Raw genomic sequence first — 12131 nt, forward strand, 5'->3', positions numbered from 1 at the left:
TCGGTAGGTATAACTCAGCCTCCATCCCTTTCATTCCTGGAGAGTAGGACGTTGAGGTTCCTCAGCATTCCAAAAACTGGCAACGGTCCCTTCGATGGGCCTTATCTCAGTGGGCCCTTTTGGATAGGTCCATAACTTGGTTAAAATCTGGGAGGGGGGAAATTTGATCCAAACGTACGTCCCGAAAAATACACGTCGGAAGCAAAAGCGATCAAGATGTTTGCGAGTCTCGCGTCCTTTCAACTCCTAATCGTCACATTTCACCCAGGTCGTGACCTTCGGCATCAATAGCCCTTTGATCACTGAGAAACAAAATTATACATAGAAACAAAAATATTTACTCCGCCCAAAAAGAATTCTACCTCATTGGAGTCTAACGTCAGATCTAATATTATGTGAACTTCCGAAGAAGGGAATTGGGAATTGCCGTAAGTGCATACGATGTTGCTATATATAAAGCTGTGCAAGGGAGACGGTTACCAGCTCAGCATTTTACACAACCTCTAGAAAGAGGACAGGTTTCCCCAGTTATTTGGGAAGTTATTTTACCTCTTCCCTTGGCACTATACATTGTAATGGTCCAAAAGGCTTTCTCAGTTCTAACAGCTGAGAAAAATCAGAGAGATTTCCTGCTTTCGATAATTTATTAATTAACATTATGGCAGGTTGGACTCCAGGGTAGACATGACTTCATATTTTAGGGACTGGGGTGCCCAGTTTAGGGTGCAATTTCTTGTGAACTGTTGAGGATAGACACGGCACCTATCTAATCTCTTTCTTTCTTCTCCCTCCCCATCAATGAGTAAATCCGTCTGATGAAGAGCACTGACTAAGTCGGAAGCTGACACATTCCTAAGGTCGGCGGTCCTGCAAAATCGCTCGCTTACTCTTGCCTTTATTATTTCGTCTGAGACTAGCCCCAAGTGCCAAGGAAAGGAGCAGGAAACTACCCAGGTGGGCAGGGCCAACATTCCAGGAACGTTGACAGGTGTGTGCCGCGGCCAATGGGCTGCGTGGAAGCCCAGCTCCGGCCACCAATGGCGTCCTGCCTTGCCGCAGGGCCAATGGGAGCCGCATCTGAGCCTTCAAGTGTGTGGAGTTCGGAGGCCCGGGTGCTTTGCTGTCTTGCAGGGAGAAAGAGCGGGGTTTCCCCCGTGGGCTGCCCTTTGGCTTGGGCACTGGCTGCAGGCGCGGGGTAAGGGGCGCCGACGCGCTTTGGGTGGCCAGATGCTGGGCTTGCTCTTGCCCACCTTTGAGAATCCTCATCATGCTGGTGGCCCGGTGAGCTCTGCTTCCTAACTGGGAGGGTGGCGCTGGGCGCAGGCCCGCGGGAAGCCCGATGGAAAACTCCAAGAATTTCCGGATTGATGCGCTCCTGGCGGTGGACCCTCCCAAGGTGGCCGTCTCGGCGGCGCAGACTTCGCCTCTGGCCTTGGTCACCTCGCTCTCCTCCGGCCACAGCAGGTCCAGTTCCAGCAGCAGCTCCAGCTCCAGCTGCAGCCCGCCGTCCTCAGCAGATCCGCACACGGGCGGCTCCTCGGATTGCCTGAGGACTGAGAGTCCTTCCCCGCCTCGGATCCTCGGCGCGCATTGCGGGTTGGTGCCCAAGCCGGGCTTCCTGCCTGGAGGGAGCAGTGGCGGCGGCGGCGGCGGCGGAGGCGGCGGGGGGCACCATCACCACCATCACCACCATCACCCGCACCCCCACTCGGCCCTGGGACTGCACCCCGCGGCGCAAGGCGGAGCCGGCCTCCACCCTCAGGCAGCCCTCTACGGGCACCCCATGTACAGCTACCCGGCGGCGGCGGCGGCGCTGGCCTCTCAGCACCCAGCCCTCTCCTACTCCTACTCCCAAGTCCAGCCTTCCCACCCTGCGGCCGATCCCATCAAGCTCAGCGCAGGCACTTTCCAGCTGGACCAGTGGCTCCGAGCCTCCACCGCCGGCATGATCCTGCCCAAAATGCCAGACTTTAACTGTGAGTATCTCCGTCATCTCTGCCCCTCTCCGCTGAGAAGGGACATCTAGACCCCCTGCAAAGACACGAGTAGCATAAATATAGGTGGCTTGAGATGCATCCATTTATTTATTTCTCACATGGGTTTACCTCCTAATATCTAAATCTCTAGGCGGTTTGATAGGAAAACGATAGCAAGGAAACTCACGCGGGTTCCACTGTCATCTGCTAGCCGCAGCCAGGCGGTAACCGAGGCCTAACAAAAAATCGCCGGCACGACTCTAAAGGTGGGCATCTTGATGGCGGGTTTGGATGCTCTGGGTGAAGGGTGGCCTGCTGGGCCACTTGAGCATATTTAGGACCGGCTGGTCGCGAAGAAACGGAGATTCTGAAAGACAGATCTCTTGCAGTTGTCTCTTAGCGCGGTCCCTTAAACCAGACTTAAAGGTAGATGTAGCTTACCTATCTATGGCATATAATGCGGTTCGGCATTGCACCAAACTGTTGCACATTTGCACATGTCTTTCTTTCTAATCGCTCCCAACAAAGGAGAGGATGGGATTGTGAATGGAAAAAAAGATCAAATATTGTATGGAAGGCACCCAGTTTTTGGAGCCGAAGCAAGTTCTGCCCTGCGCCAGTGGAGTTTCCCAGGAAGACCCACCCATGGCACCCTTCCCGGGTTAAACTTGTTGTTGTGAAATTTTGGTTTGGTTAGTTTCATTCTCCTGTTGGCTTACAAAGAGACGCTATCTGCATTTGGCGATGGCTGCAATCAAAGCAAGGCTAACCGCAGTGAAATCCAATTGATTTGTCTTAGGCATTTCCTTAACGGTCTCCCTGTCTAAATGGGACCTGGAAGTGTTTACATTTGGCTGGATTTGCGTCACATATTCCTTCTTATAGCGGACCACAATCAAGATTAGATTGGGAGAAATAATATTAACTGTCCCTACCCATATGGCTAAAAATAACTACTTAAAAATGTAATGCAGTCCCTGCCATAATACTGATCCTACTTAGGATAAATAAGCAGCTAGGCCTCGCGAGGATATTTCTTGCAAAATGTTTTTGTCCTCTAAAACTCGATTTTCCTCCTTACCTTACCTCACTGAGAGTATGACTGATTTTAGCAATCTTTTTAAATTAACCTTGATTTTAAAAAAAATCTGAGCTAAGAAATTTTCCCTTTTGCAGAGTGACAAAGGGTTCATTGTCTTTCCGCGGCCCACCGGCGTTTTATTTATTTATTTTAGATCAGAGAGAAAAATAATTAGGGAAGCTGTCAGAATTCTTGCTCCCACAATCAAGTTGCACTTGTGAACAAACAGTCAAAAGCGAGACATTAAGGGAGGCTGGGAAGATCGCGGAGTGGTGAGAAAACCCGCCTCTGTGGAGTTGCTTGCAAGTGCGAGACGCCGGGGCTTTAAAAACATGAATTAAAAGTTCTGTTGTAATAGATGTGAAGAGAGTTACTCCAAATAAAGCTCATTGTCTCTCAAAATATTGCTTCAAATTAAGTTAATGGTGTCCCCAAATATTCATTCAGCGTTACTGGGTTCGATCCAGGTCAGCGTAAAACAGGTTTAAGACCCATTGCACGTTTTACTGACATGAAAAGAGGTAAGGCTTCAAAGTGTTTTCACTCACCCGCTCCACGGGACTTAAACATCCTGTATGGGTCGGATCGGGCACAATAACAGCGGTAGCACCTCACCTGGCAAGGTGTTTTGATTAGACTATGACAGGCTGCGGTCTCAAGAACGCCGATTTACTTCCGAGCAAACCGAGTTAGGATCAGATTACACAGTTGCACTGCGCTTGGATTCAGTCTGCATTCCAGGGGATCCGGCTGTTGAGACCCAATTCACGTTAAGGTGAACATTATTTTCAAGGAAACTTGTTTGAGGGTTATCATGTTCCTTTAGAACCCGCACCCCCCCCCCCGCCGCACCATACTAGAGGTGGGGATCGCCGAAGATTAAAGCATCTCTGACCCAGCGATTCTTCTGTGGAGATCCATCAGTCCATTGAGCAGAAACAATCGGATTTCATTCCAAAGCGACTCACTGCCGGATTAAATGTGCACCCACCAGGGAGTAAATTCTATTGAGCCCGTTGGGACTTGCTTCCCAATCTCATAAGTGTTTACTCGGAAGCAAGGCCTGTGGCGTTTCAAGGGGTTTCTTTCCAAACAAGTTTGAGATTGTCGCTTGCGTTATAGATAGGATCGGGACTATTTCTAGCAAGGTTTAAGCCTGTATCACGGAATTAATTAACAGAAATTTAAGTATTCTGGCTTCACAGGGCTGTGGGTGACAGTTTCATGGTCCCAAATCAAAAGACATCCAACTACTGTATTTACAACGCAGTTGGACTGGAAAGCTGGGCCGAGCTTTCTTCTCAGCCACAATTAAATTATTCATAATTAAAATATTTGCCCTTTATCAAGGCGATTCTAATCTATAAAAGCAGACCAGTTTAGGAGATGGCAAAATCCGATTCCAGTCATGTCTAGAAACAAAACAATTCTGGTCTTTTTTCCCTCCTTTCCTTTTTCTTTCTCTGTTTAATCACTGCCCTCTTCTTTCTCGTTCCCCACCTGCCTACAAAAGATGCGTGCTTGTTTGCTTCCAAAGTCACTTGGAATACAGTAATCAGTAATAACTAGCCTCCCCCGCCCCCCAGTTAAGGCAAGTCGGGGATGGATCTCGTTCCGGAGTCAGAGCGCTCTGGGGAATCTTTCTGCTGCCGGGTCGATTCCTCAAGAGTCCCCTTTTAATTAAAAGTTCGGATCGAGGGTTAGGCTGGGGAAAAGAGCACTCTGGGTTTTTTTAAGGGGGCGTTACGGGGCAGAGTTTATATCTGCTGCTCCCTGAAGATCGCTCGCTCCCCCTTTATAATTATTGTTGTTCAGCTCTTGGGAAATCAAATACTGGTCGGACGAGAGAGAGCGAGAGCGCCTGGCGGGCACTGGACTTGCCCTCACCATCCATGGGAGGCCCTGGTCCCTTCTGGAGCCCAGAGAAAGCCAAGCGGGGGAGACTGATCCCGACGTTGTTCCCAGGGCTCTAAAGTCCCGAGCCTGGCCTTTTGCTGCGGATCAAGGCGCCGGCTTCATCTCTGGCCTACGCCCGCTGTCCCTAGGTCCAGACCAGGCCTCCAGAGAAAGCTTCAGTAACGCCTCACTTTTATTTTATTTATTTTTTTAAGGGGGAGAGACACTTTTTACGGGGGGGAGAGTATGGGGTTATAGGTTTGGCAGTGGGGTTCAATAAAATGTGGGGTAACCCCTCAAGTGTGTGTGGGGGGAGGGGGGGCTGAATCCCTGGAGGTGGCCACCATGCTTTGTGGGCAAATATTTGCTTTGTGGGCAAATAGGAACTGAGAGGTGGAGAGAAGAGGGAGTTCCCCGGCAGACAGGGCCCGTGAGAGTGGTTAAGGGATGTATTCTCTGTAGCTAGACCGACCTGTACAAGGCCAGGAGAATCTGCCCCACCAGCAATAGCCTGCTGCAAGGCAATTAGTCTGTCCCAAGTACACTGGTGATACCAGCCAAAGAGAAGAGCAACTCAGGATTTAACCAAAGGAATTAAGCACGGCACGGGTGAGTGTGGCCCCATCATACCTTGTTTAGCATGTTGGTCTGTTCGATTAGGTGCGTGTTTTTCTGCCTTCCTTTACTGATTTCTGCAGCACTTTTAATTAGGCAAAAGAGCTTTTCAAATCTTTACCTCCTGATCTATTCTGCCGTCAGATTCTCCGTGTCTTCACTTCTTGTCTTGCTTTCCTTTTTTATTTTGCTGAGAGAGACTCCTGCCTCCAACCTTGGAGAAGCCGCTGCCAGTCTGTGTAGACAATACTGAGCTAGATGGACCTATGGTCTGACCCAGTATATGGCAGCTTCCTGTGTTCCTTTGGTTTTCCCTGTCCATGAATCACTCTGCTTGACATTAGAATGCTACGTTCCATCAAGGCCCCAGGGTTAGGGCCATCTCTCAGAGGGGGAGATGGGCTGGATCCCTCCCCCTTGCCTCCACCTTCACCGCGGACATGAATTTTGAGCCCCCGTTATCTATTATTTTCATTTTTAATCCGAGTCTAAATTTATCGTTCACCGTGTCTAGATATATTCCAGAGAGGAATCTGTTACTCTGGATTGCATCAGCATTAAATGTTGTCATCGACTTAAAACGTTATGAGCGATTGGTTTGAGACAGCCGCCACCACTTCTGACCAGTGTTTGACATAATATAATATACAGCTGTCATTGAGCAATGCTAGGCATGTTTACTCGAAGAAAATCCCACTGTGCTCAATGGGACTTCCTCCCAAGTAAATACAGCTGCTGCTCCTTAAAACCACAATGCATTAATTGTAATCCTATTATTATTTTTACATTTATATCCCGCTCTTCCTCCAAGGAGCCCAGAGCTGTGTACGACATACTTAAGTTCCTCCTCACAACAACCCTGTGAAGTAGGTTAGGCTGAGAGAGGCGTGACCGGCCCAGAGTCACCCAGCTAGTATCATGGCTGAATAGGGATTTGAACTCAAGTCTCCCCGGTCCTAGTCCGGCACTCTAACCACTACACCACGCTGGTGTTTGGGGCCTCTTTATTTTTTGTGCGGAGGGGGATACAGAGGAGCAGCATGAGGAGATACAGGCGTTGCTCTCCTTTTCTGATAATATGGGAACTGGAAGGTTATCCAGGGAAGGAGGCGGCAATGGACTGAGGACAGAGAAAAGATCCCAGGGCATGAAGTAGGTCCTTACATCGTTACCAGATGGAACCGCGAGATGCAGTGCCGAGGACCATAACACATAACCCTGGCCACCTCCAGAGACGTGTGTGTGTGAGATAGGCTGCAGTCCTATCCACACTTACCTGGAAGTAAGCCCCATTGAACACAAGGTGTTCTGAGGACAGAGGACACATATACGACTGGTCCTCTGACGCATTTAATGACTACTCTGTTAGCATCTATTAGTCAAGTTACCGAAAAGGAACCTCACGTGCGAAACAAGCTTACCTCTCGATGTTGAGAACGGGAAGACTAGAAGGTGCGGACTCCCAGAGAGGCACCTGGCGGGCTGGTGGACTGGACGAGGCAGTTAGACGGAGGACGCGCCCCGTCCAGCCCATTCATATTCCGTTTCTCAGCCTGCGGTCCCCAGATGCTGCTGGATCACAACGCTCATCATCCTCAGGCACAACGGCCAAAAGGAGCGACGGGAGTTGTAGTCCAACGACATCTGAGGACCCAAGGTTGGGATGAAGCCTGGTCTGATCCAGCTGACTTGCTTCCCTCCTTCCTCTCCCGCCCTCCTCCTCCTCCTCCCTCTTCCTCCCCTTTCATGACTGGGGTGGGGTTGGAGTCTCCTTCTCCCCAGAAGAAACCAGGAAGCAGCAGCACTAGAAGCAGCCCATCCCCGAGGGGAACGTGGCAGCCGAGAAAGGCTGCGTCTGGGGAGCGGCTGGTGGTTGGTGCGCGAGGGCTGAGTGAGGGCTCTTCTCTGACACTGCCTTCTGTGCTTGCCTCTCCCGCAGCCCAAGCGCAGTCCAACCTGCTGGGCAAGTGCCGGCGGCCCCGCACCGCCTTCACCAGCCAGCAGCTGCTGGAGTTGGAGCATCAGTTCAAGCTGAACAAATACCTGTCCAGGCCGAAGCGCTTCGAGGTGGCCACGTCCCTCATGCTCACCGAGACGCAGGTGGGTGTTTGGCTGGGGGCGGGCGGGCTGCTGGGACGGGGAGACCCCAGGCGGCCTGCAGGGAGGGAGGAGAGAAGAGAGGTGAGCTCCCCAAGGAGGAGCCAGATCAGGTGTCTTACTTATTTCAACCCCCGCTGCCGCTGGGCTCCTTGGGACATGGGACTCCTCCGCGGAGACTGCCGGACAGGACAGGGCTGCTGGAATTAGCGCCCCCTTGAGGTCGAATTGGCGTCCCTTGGCGCTCGTTCAGCACCGATTCCCACTAGAGACGACACTTTTGTGTGCGTGCTGCTACAAGCTCCTTTGCGTGTAGCAGGAATTCTGATATCCAGTCAGAACACTGAGTAATTTTCCTTCCAAAACTCTACAGCAGACAGCTTGCCTCAGACTTTGCTATCAGAGGCTGTAACCTTTTAACCCCTGAGTTTAGAGGGAACATAGAACTAAAGGGAAAAAATCCACAACACACAGAGGGAAGGAGTCACTCCTTCACAACCATGATAGTCTGTTTTATTAGGATGTTGCAGGGATTGCTGGCGTCTATGTATGTGAACTATTTTCAACCATCATTTCTTTAGGTTTGAAATATTAAGTGGCCAATCTCCTATCACTCCAGAAAATATTCTCTTACTCCAAAGTTTTCCCCTAACTTATTCCAAATATTTATATCCCACCCTTCCTCTTTCTAGGTTACAACAGTCTAATCCATAATAATAAAAATAAACTTGCAGTCAACCAAATAACAAACACAATTTTTAAAATCCAGTATTAAAAGAGACAGCGCAGCAGCAGAGAAAGCAAAAGCAGCCATTGATGCAAAGCCTTAGAGGTCAGCTGGTCAACCTGAGGTTCTCCAGCTGTTTTAGACTACAACTCCCATAATCCACAGCAACAACAATCCCCCTACATTCAAAAATAAAACAGCTTTTAATTGGGATCTAAAAAACAACAAAGCTGGCATCAGATGGATATTTCTGGGGAGGGAATTTAACAATCGGGGTGAAGAAGTCTTGCCTTAAGTTGCTACCCACCTAACCTCTAAAGGTGGGGGAATCTGGAACAAGGCCTTCAGAAAATATCTCAAGGAAGAGGCAGGTCCACAGCCCAGATGTGAGCTAGCTTTGACGGCTTCTTAGTGATGTAGGGGAAGCATCACTAAGGACATTGTAGAACAGGAAAAGGTGCAGAAGAGGGCAACCAAGATGATCATGGGCCTAGAGCAGGGATTCTCAACCTTGGGTCTCCAGATGTTATTGGACTTCACCTCCCATAATCCCCAACCAAAGACCACTGGAGCTGGGGATTATGGGAGCTGAAGTCCAATACCATCTGGGGACCCAACGTTGAGAATCCCTGGCCTAGAGCACCTTCCTTATGAAGCAAGACTACAACACCTGGGGCTTTTTCGTTTAGAAAAACTGCGGGGAGACATGAGAGAAGTCTATAAAATCATGCATGGTGTGGAGAAAGTGGGTTGAGAGAAATTCTTCTCCCTCTCACATAACACTAGAACCAGGGGTCATCTCATGAAATTGATTGGAGCCCCTGGTGGTGCAGTGGTAAAACTGCCGCCCTGTAATCAGAAGGTTACAAGTTCGATCCTGACCAGGGGCTCAAGGTTGACTCAGCCTTCCATCCTTCCGAGGTCGGTAAGATGAGTACCCAGAATGTTGGGGGCAATATGCTAAAATCATTGTAAACCGCTTAGAGAGCTTCCAGCTATAGAGCGGTATATAAATGTAAGTGCTATTGCTATTGCTATTGCCAGGAAATTTAGGCCCAACGAATGGAAGTATTTTTTCACACAACGCATAACCAACTTGTCTGTCTATCGTATTGTTGTTCTGTGTCTATCTTATTGTTGTGAGCCGCCCCGAGTGGTAATGCACTGGAGGGGTGGGATATAAATATTTTAAATAAATAATAATAAATAAATAACTTGTGGAATTTTCTGCACAAGATGTGGCGACAGCCAACAACCTGGATGGCTTTAAGAGGGGTTTGGATCACTTCATGGAGGAGAGGTCTATCAACAGCTACTGGTTGGAGGGCTATAGGCCACCTCCAGCCTCAGAGGCAGGATTCCTCTGAGTACCAGTTGCAGGGGATTAACAGCAGGAGAGAGGGCATGCGTTCAGCTCCTGCCTGTGGGTTCACAGTGGCATCTGGTGGGCCACTGTGTGAAACAGGATGCTGGACTAGATGGGCCTTGGGTCTGATCCAGCAGGGATGTTCTTATGTTCTTAAGTAATCTGCACATGCTCAGGTTTAAGAACAGCCCTGCTGGATGCTGGATCAGACCTAATGCCTTTCTAGTCCAGTATCCTGTTTCTGACAGTGGCCCACCAGATGCGTCTGGGAAGTCCCCCAGCAGGAGATGAAAGCATGCCCTCTCTCCTACTGTTGCTCCCCTGCAACTACTATTCAGAGCCCAGTTGCATCCTGCCTCTGAACCTGGAGGCAGGTTTAGTGCTTGGCATTTGCAAAAACAAGTCCTGGGTCCAATCCGGCCTTGTGTAGGTGTATTGGTTTCATTCGTGCTTTTTACCGCCCAGTTCTGATCACACGTATTGTCTTCCATAAGTGTTCTATCTCCCCCCACTTCCTCCCCCCAGGTGAAAATCTGGTTCCAGAACCGACGCATGAAGTGGAAACGAAGCAAGAAGGCCAAGGAGCAGGCAGCCCAGGAGGCTGAGAAGCAGAAGGGGGGCAGCCCGGGGGAGGACAAAGCAGGGGATGAGGTGCAGCCACCAGCTGGGGGGCCAGAGAAGAGCCATGGGGGCCGCCGCTTGCGGGAGCTCAGGGACAGCGACCCAGAGGAAGAGGAGGAGGAAGAAGAAGAAGAGGAGGAAGAAGAGGAAGAAGATCCACCTGGACACTGCTGCCCTTATGGCTCTCCTGACTGCTCTGATGCCGAGGAGGATGGGAGGCAGCCCCGTAGCAGGCATGGGGGAGCTCACCCACAACTCCCCCCAGCCCCAGCCCCCTAAGTAGCTGGATCCCAGAGCCATGACTGCCCTGGTTCCCAAGAAAAACCTGCCCCAGATCTCTTTGCTCCCCATTGTCTAAAGTCATGTGCTCCCTAGGTGCCCCCCCATGCCAGCCCCCAGTCCCTTGATCTCAACGCCCAAACATGCAGCTACCCTACAACACCACTGCCCTTCGTCTCCAGGCTCCACATGCGCACACAATCCTGCCCACCATTCAGGCAAATCCATGATTAGGCTATTCGCTTTTTTAAACATGAGGGTATGACACATGTCTGTGACACCTTCAGTACTAATACGTTTTTGTAGCAAATGCTTTTGGGGACTACAGGCCATTTCATCAGGGGTATAAGTGAGAGTTGGCAGGCACACATGGACACACATGGGTAGAGAGAGAGAGTGAGTATATTCTTTTTATTGTAAGCGGTGGGCCCATATGCCCATGGAAGGCAAGAGGTCCAGTCTGTGACAATTTTATGTCAAGCTTCAATGTATATTAAAATAAGCACAGTGACCTTTCAGTTACTGGCAGTAATGGTGGTTGTGAATTGTCACTGTGCTTACCTTTATGTAGTTCATTTAAGCTTTAAAATTGTCTCATTCTGCTGTATCTCTTGCATTTTATGGGCATTTGGCCCCACTATGGACATTTTGTAAGTCTCTCTCTTGCACTTCATGTATTTTATTTATACACACACAGAGAGATGTGTGTGCCACACACACATACATAACAGTATATATTTATTGGATGCACACACCGTCTAATCAGAGTTAATATTCCCTATTCTTATTGAGGTCCAGACAAATTAATGGAGGACAAATCTATCAATGGTAACTACACCTGATGGTGATAGGCTGTCTCCAGATTCAAAGGCAGGATGCCTCTAAAAGTCACTTGCAAGGGAGCAACAGCAGCAGAGGAGGCATGGCATCACCTCTGGGTTGTGTGGCTTCCCAAGGCATCTGGTGAGCCATTATGGGAAACAGGGTGCTGGACTAGATAGATCTTGGGCATGATCCAGCAAGGTTCTTCTTATGTCCATGTGTTCTCTTGTGTTTCATGAAGTGAACTGTAGTCCATGAAAGCTTAAACTGCAATAATGTGTTAATCCTTAAGATGCCACAAGACTCCCATTTTGCTGCAATAATCCAATATGGCTACACCTCTGGAAATGACTATACGAAATAGTTACACTATCCCTCCTGTACTGCCCTTTTAGCTCCTTAGCATCACCCAGTAAAGAGGACTGAAATGTCATCATTCTCTGTGGGAGAGTGTGAACGTTAGGCCACCAGTTCCCTTTGTCTTCATCACAGGAAAGAGCCCGATACTGGCTTTGGTAATGCTTATCAGTTGCAACATTTCAGCACCCAAGCAACAACCAACAGTGTTCCCCAGTGTTGAATGCAAGGCTTTAATAGTGCCCGATTTTTGTTGGTCAGCAAAGAGCATAGAGAGAGTCACTTTCACAAACC

General features: G+C 49.5%; 1 protein-coding gene across 1 annotated transcript; it reads left to right on the plus strand.

Moving 5' to 3' along the window:
- The first annotated feature begins 1209 nt into the window (after positions 1–1209).
- Positions 1210–10720, plus strand: MNX1 (motor neuron and pancreas homeobox 1). Its single transcript, XM_053264954.1, has 3 exons — positions 1210–1976; positions 7508–7668; positions 10284–10720. The coding sequence occupies exons 1-3, from the start codon at positions 1340–1342 to the stop codon at positions 10656–10658; spliced, it is 1173 nt and encodes a 390-aa protein (XP_053120929.1). The 5' UTR covers positions 1210–1339; the 3' UTR covers positions 10659–10720.
- The last annotated feature ends 1411 nt before the right edge of the window (positions 10721–12131 follow it).

The sequence above is a fragment of the Hemicordylus capensis genome, chromosome 6, assembly GCF_027244095.1.
Source record: "Hemicordylus capensis ecotype Gifberg chromosome 6, rHemCap1.1.pri, whole genome shotgun sequence".
NCBI classification, from domain to species: domain Eukaryota; kingdom Metazoa; phylum Chordata; class Lepidosauria; order Squamata; family Cordylidae; genus Hemicordylus; species Hemicordylus capensis.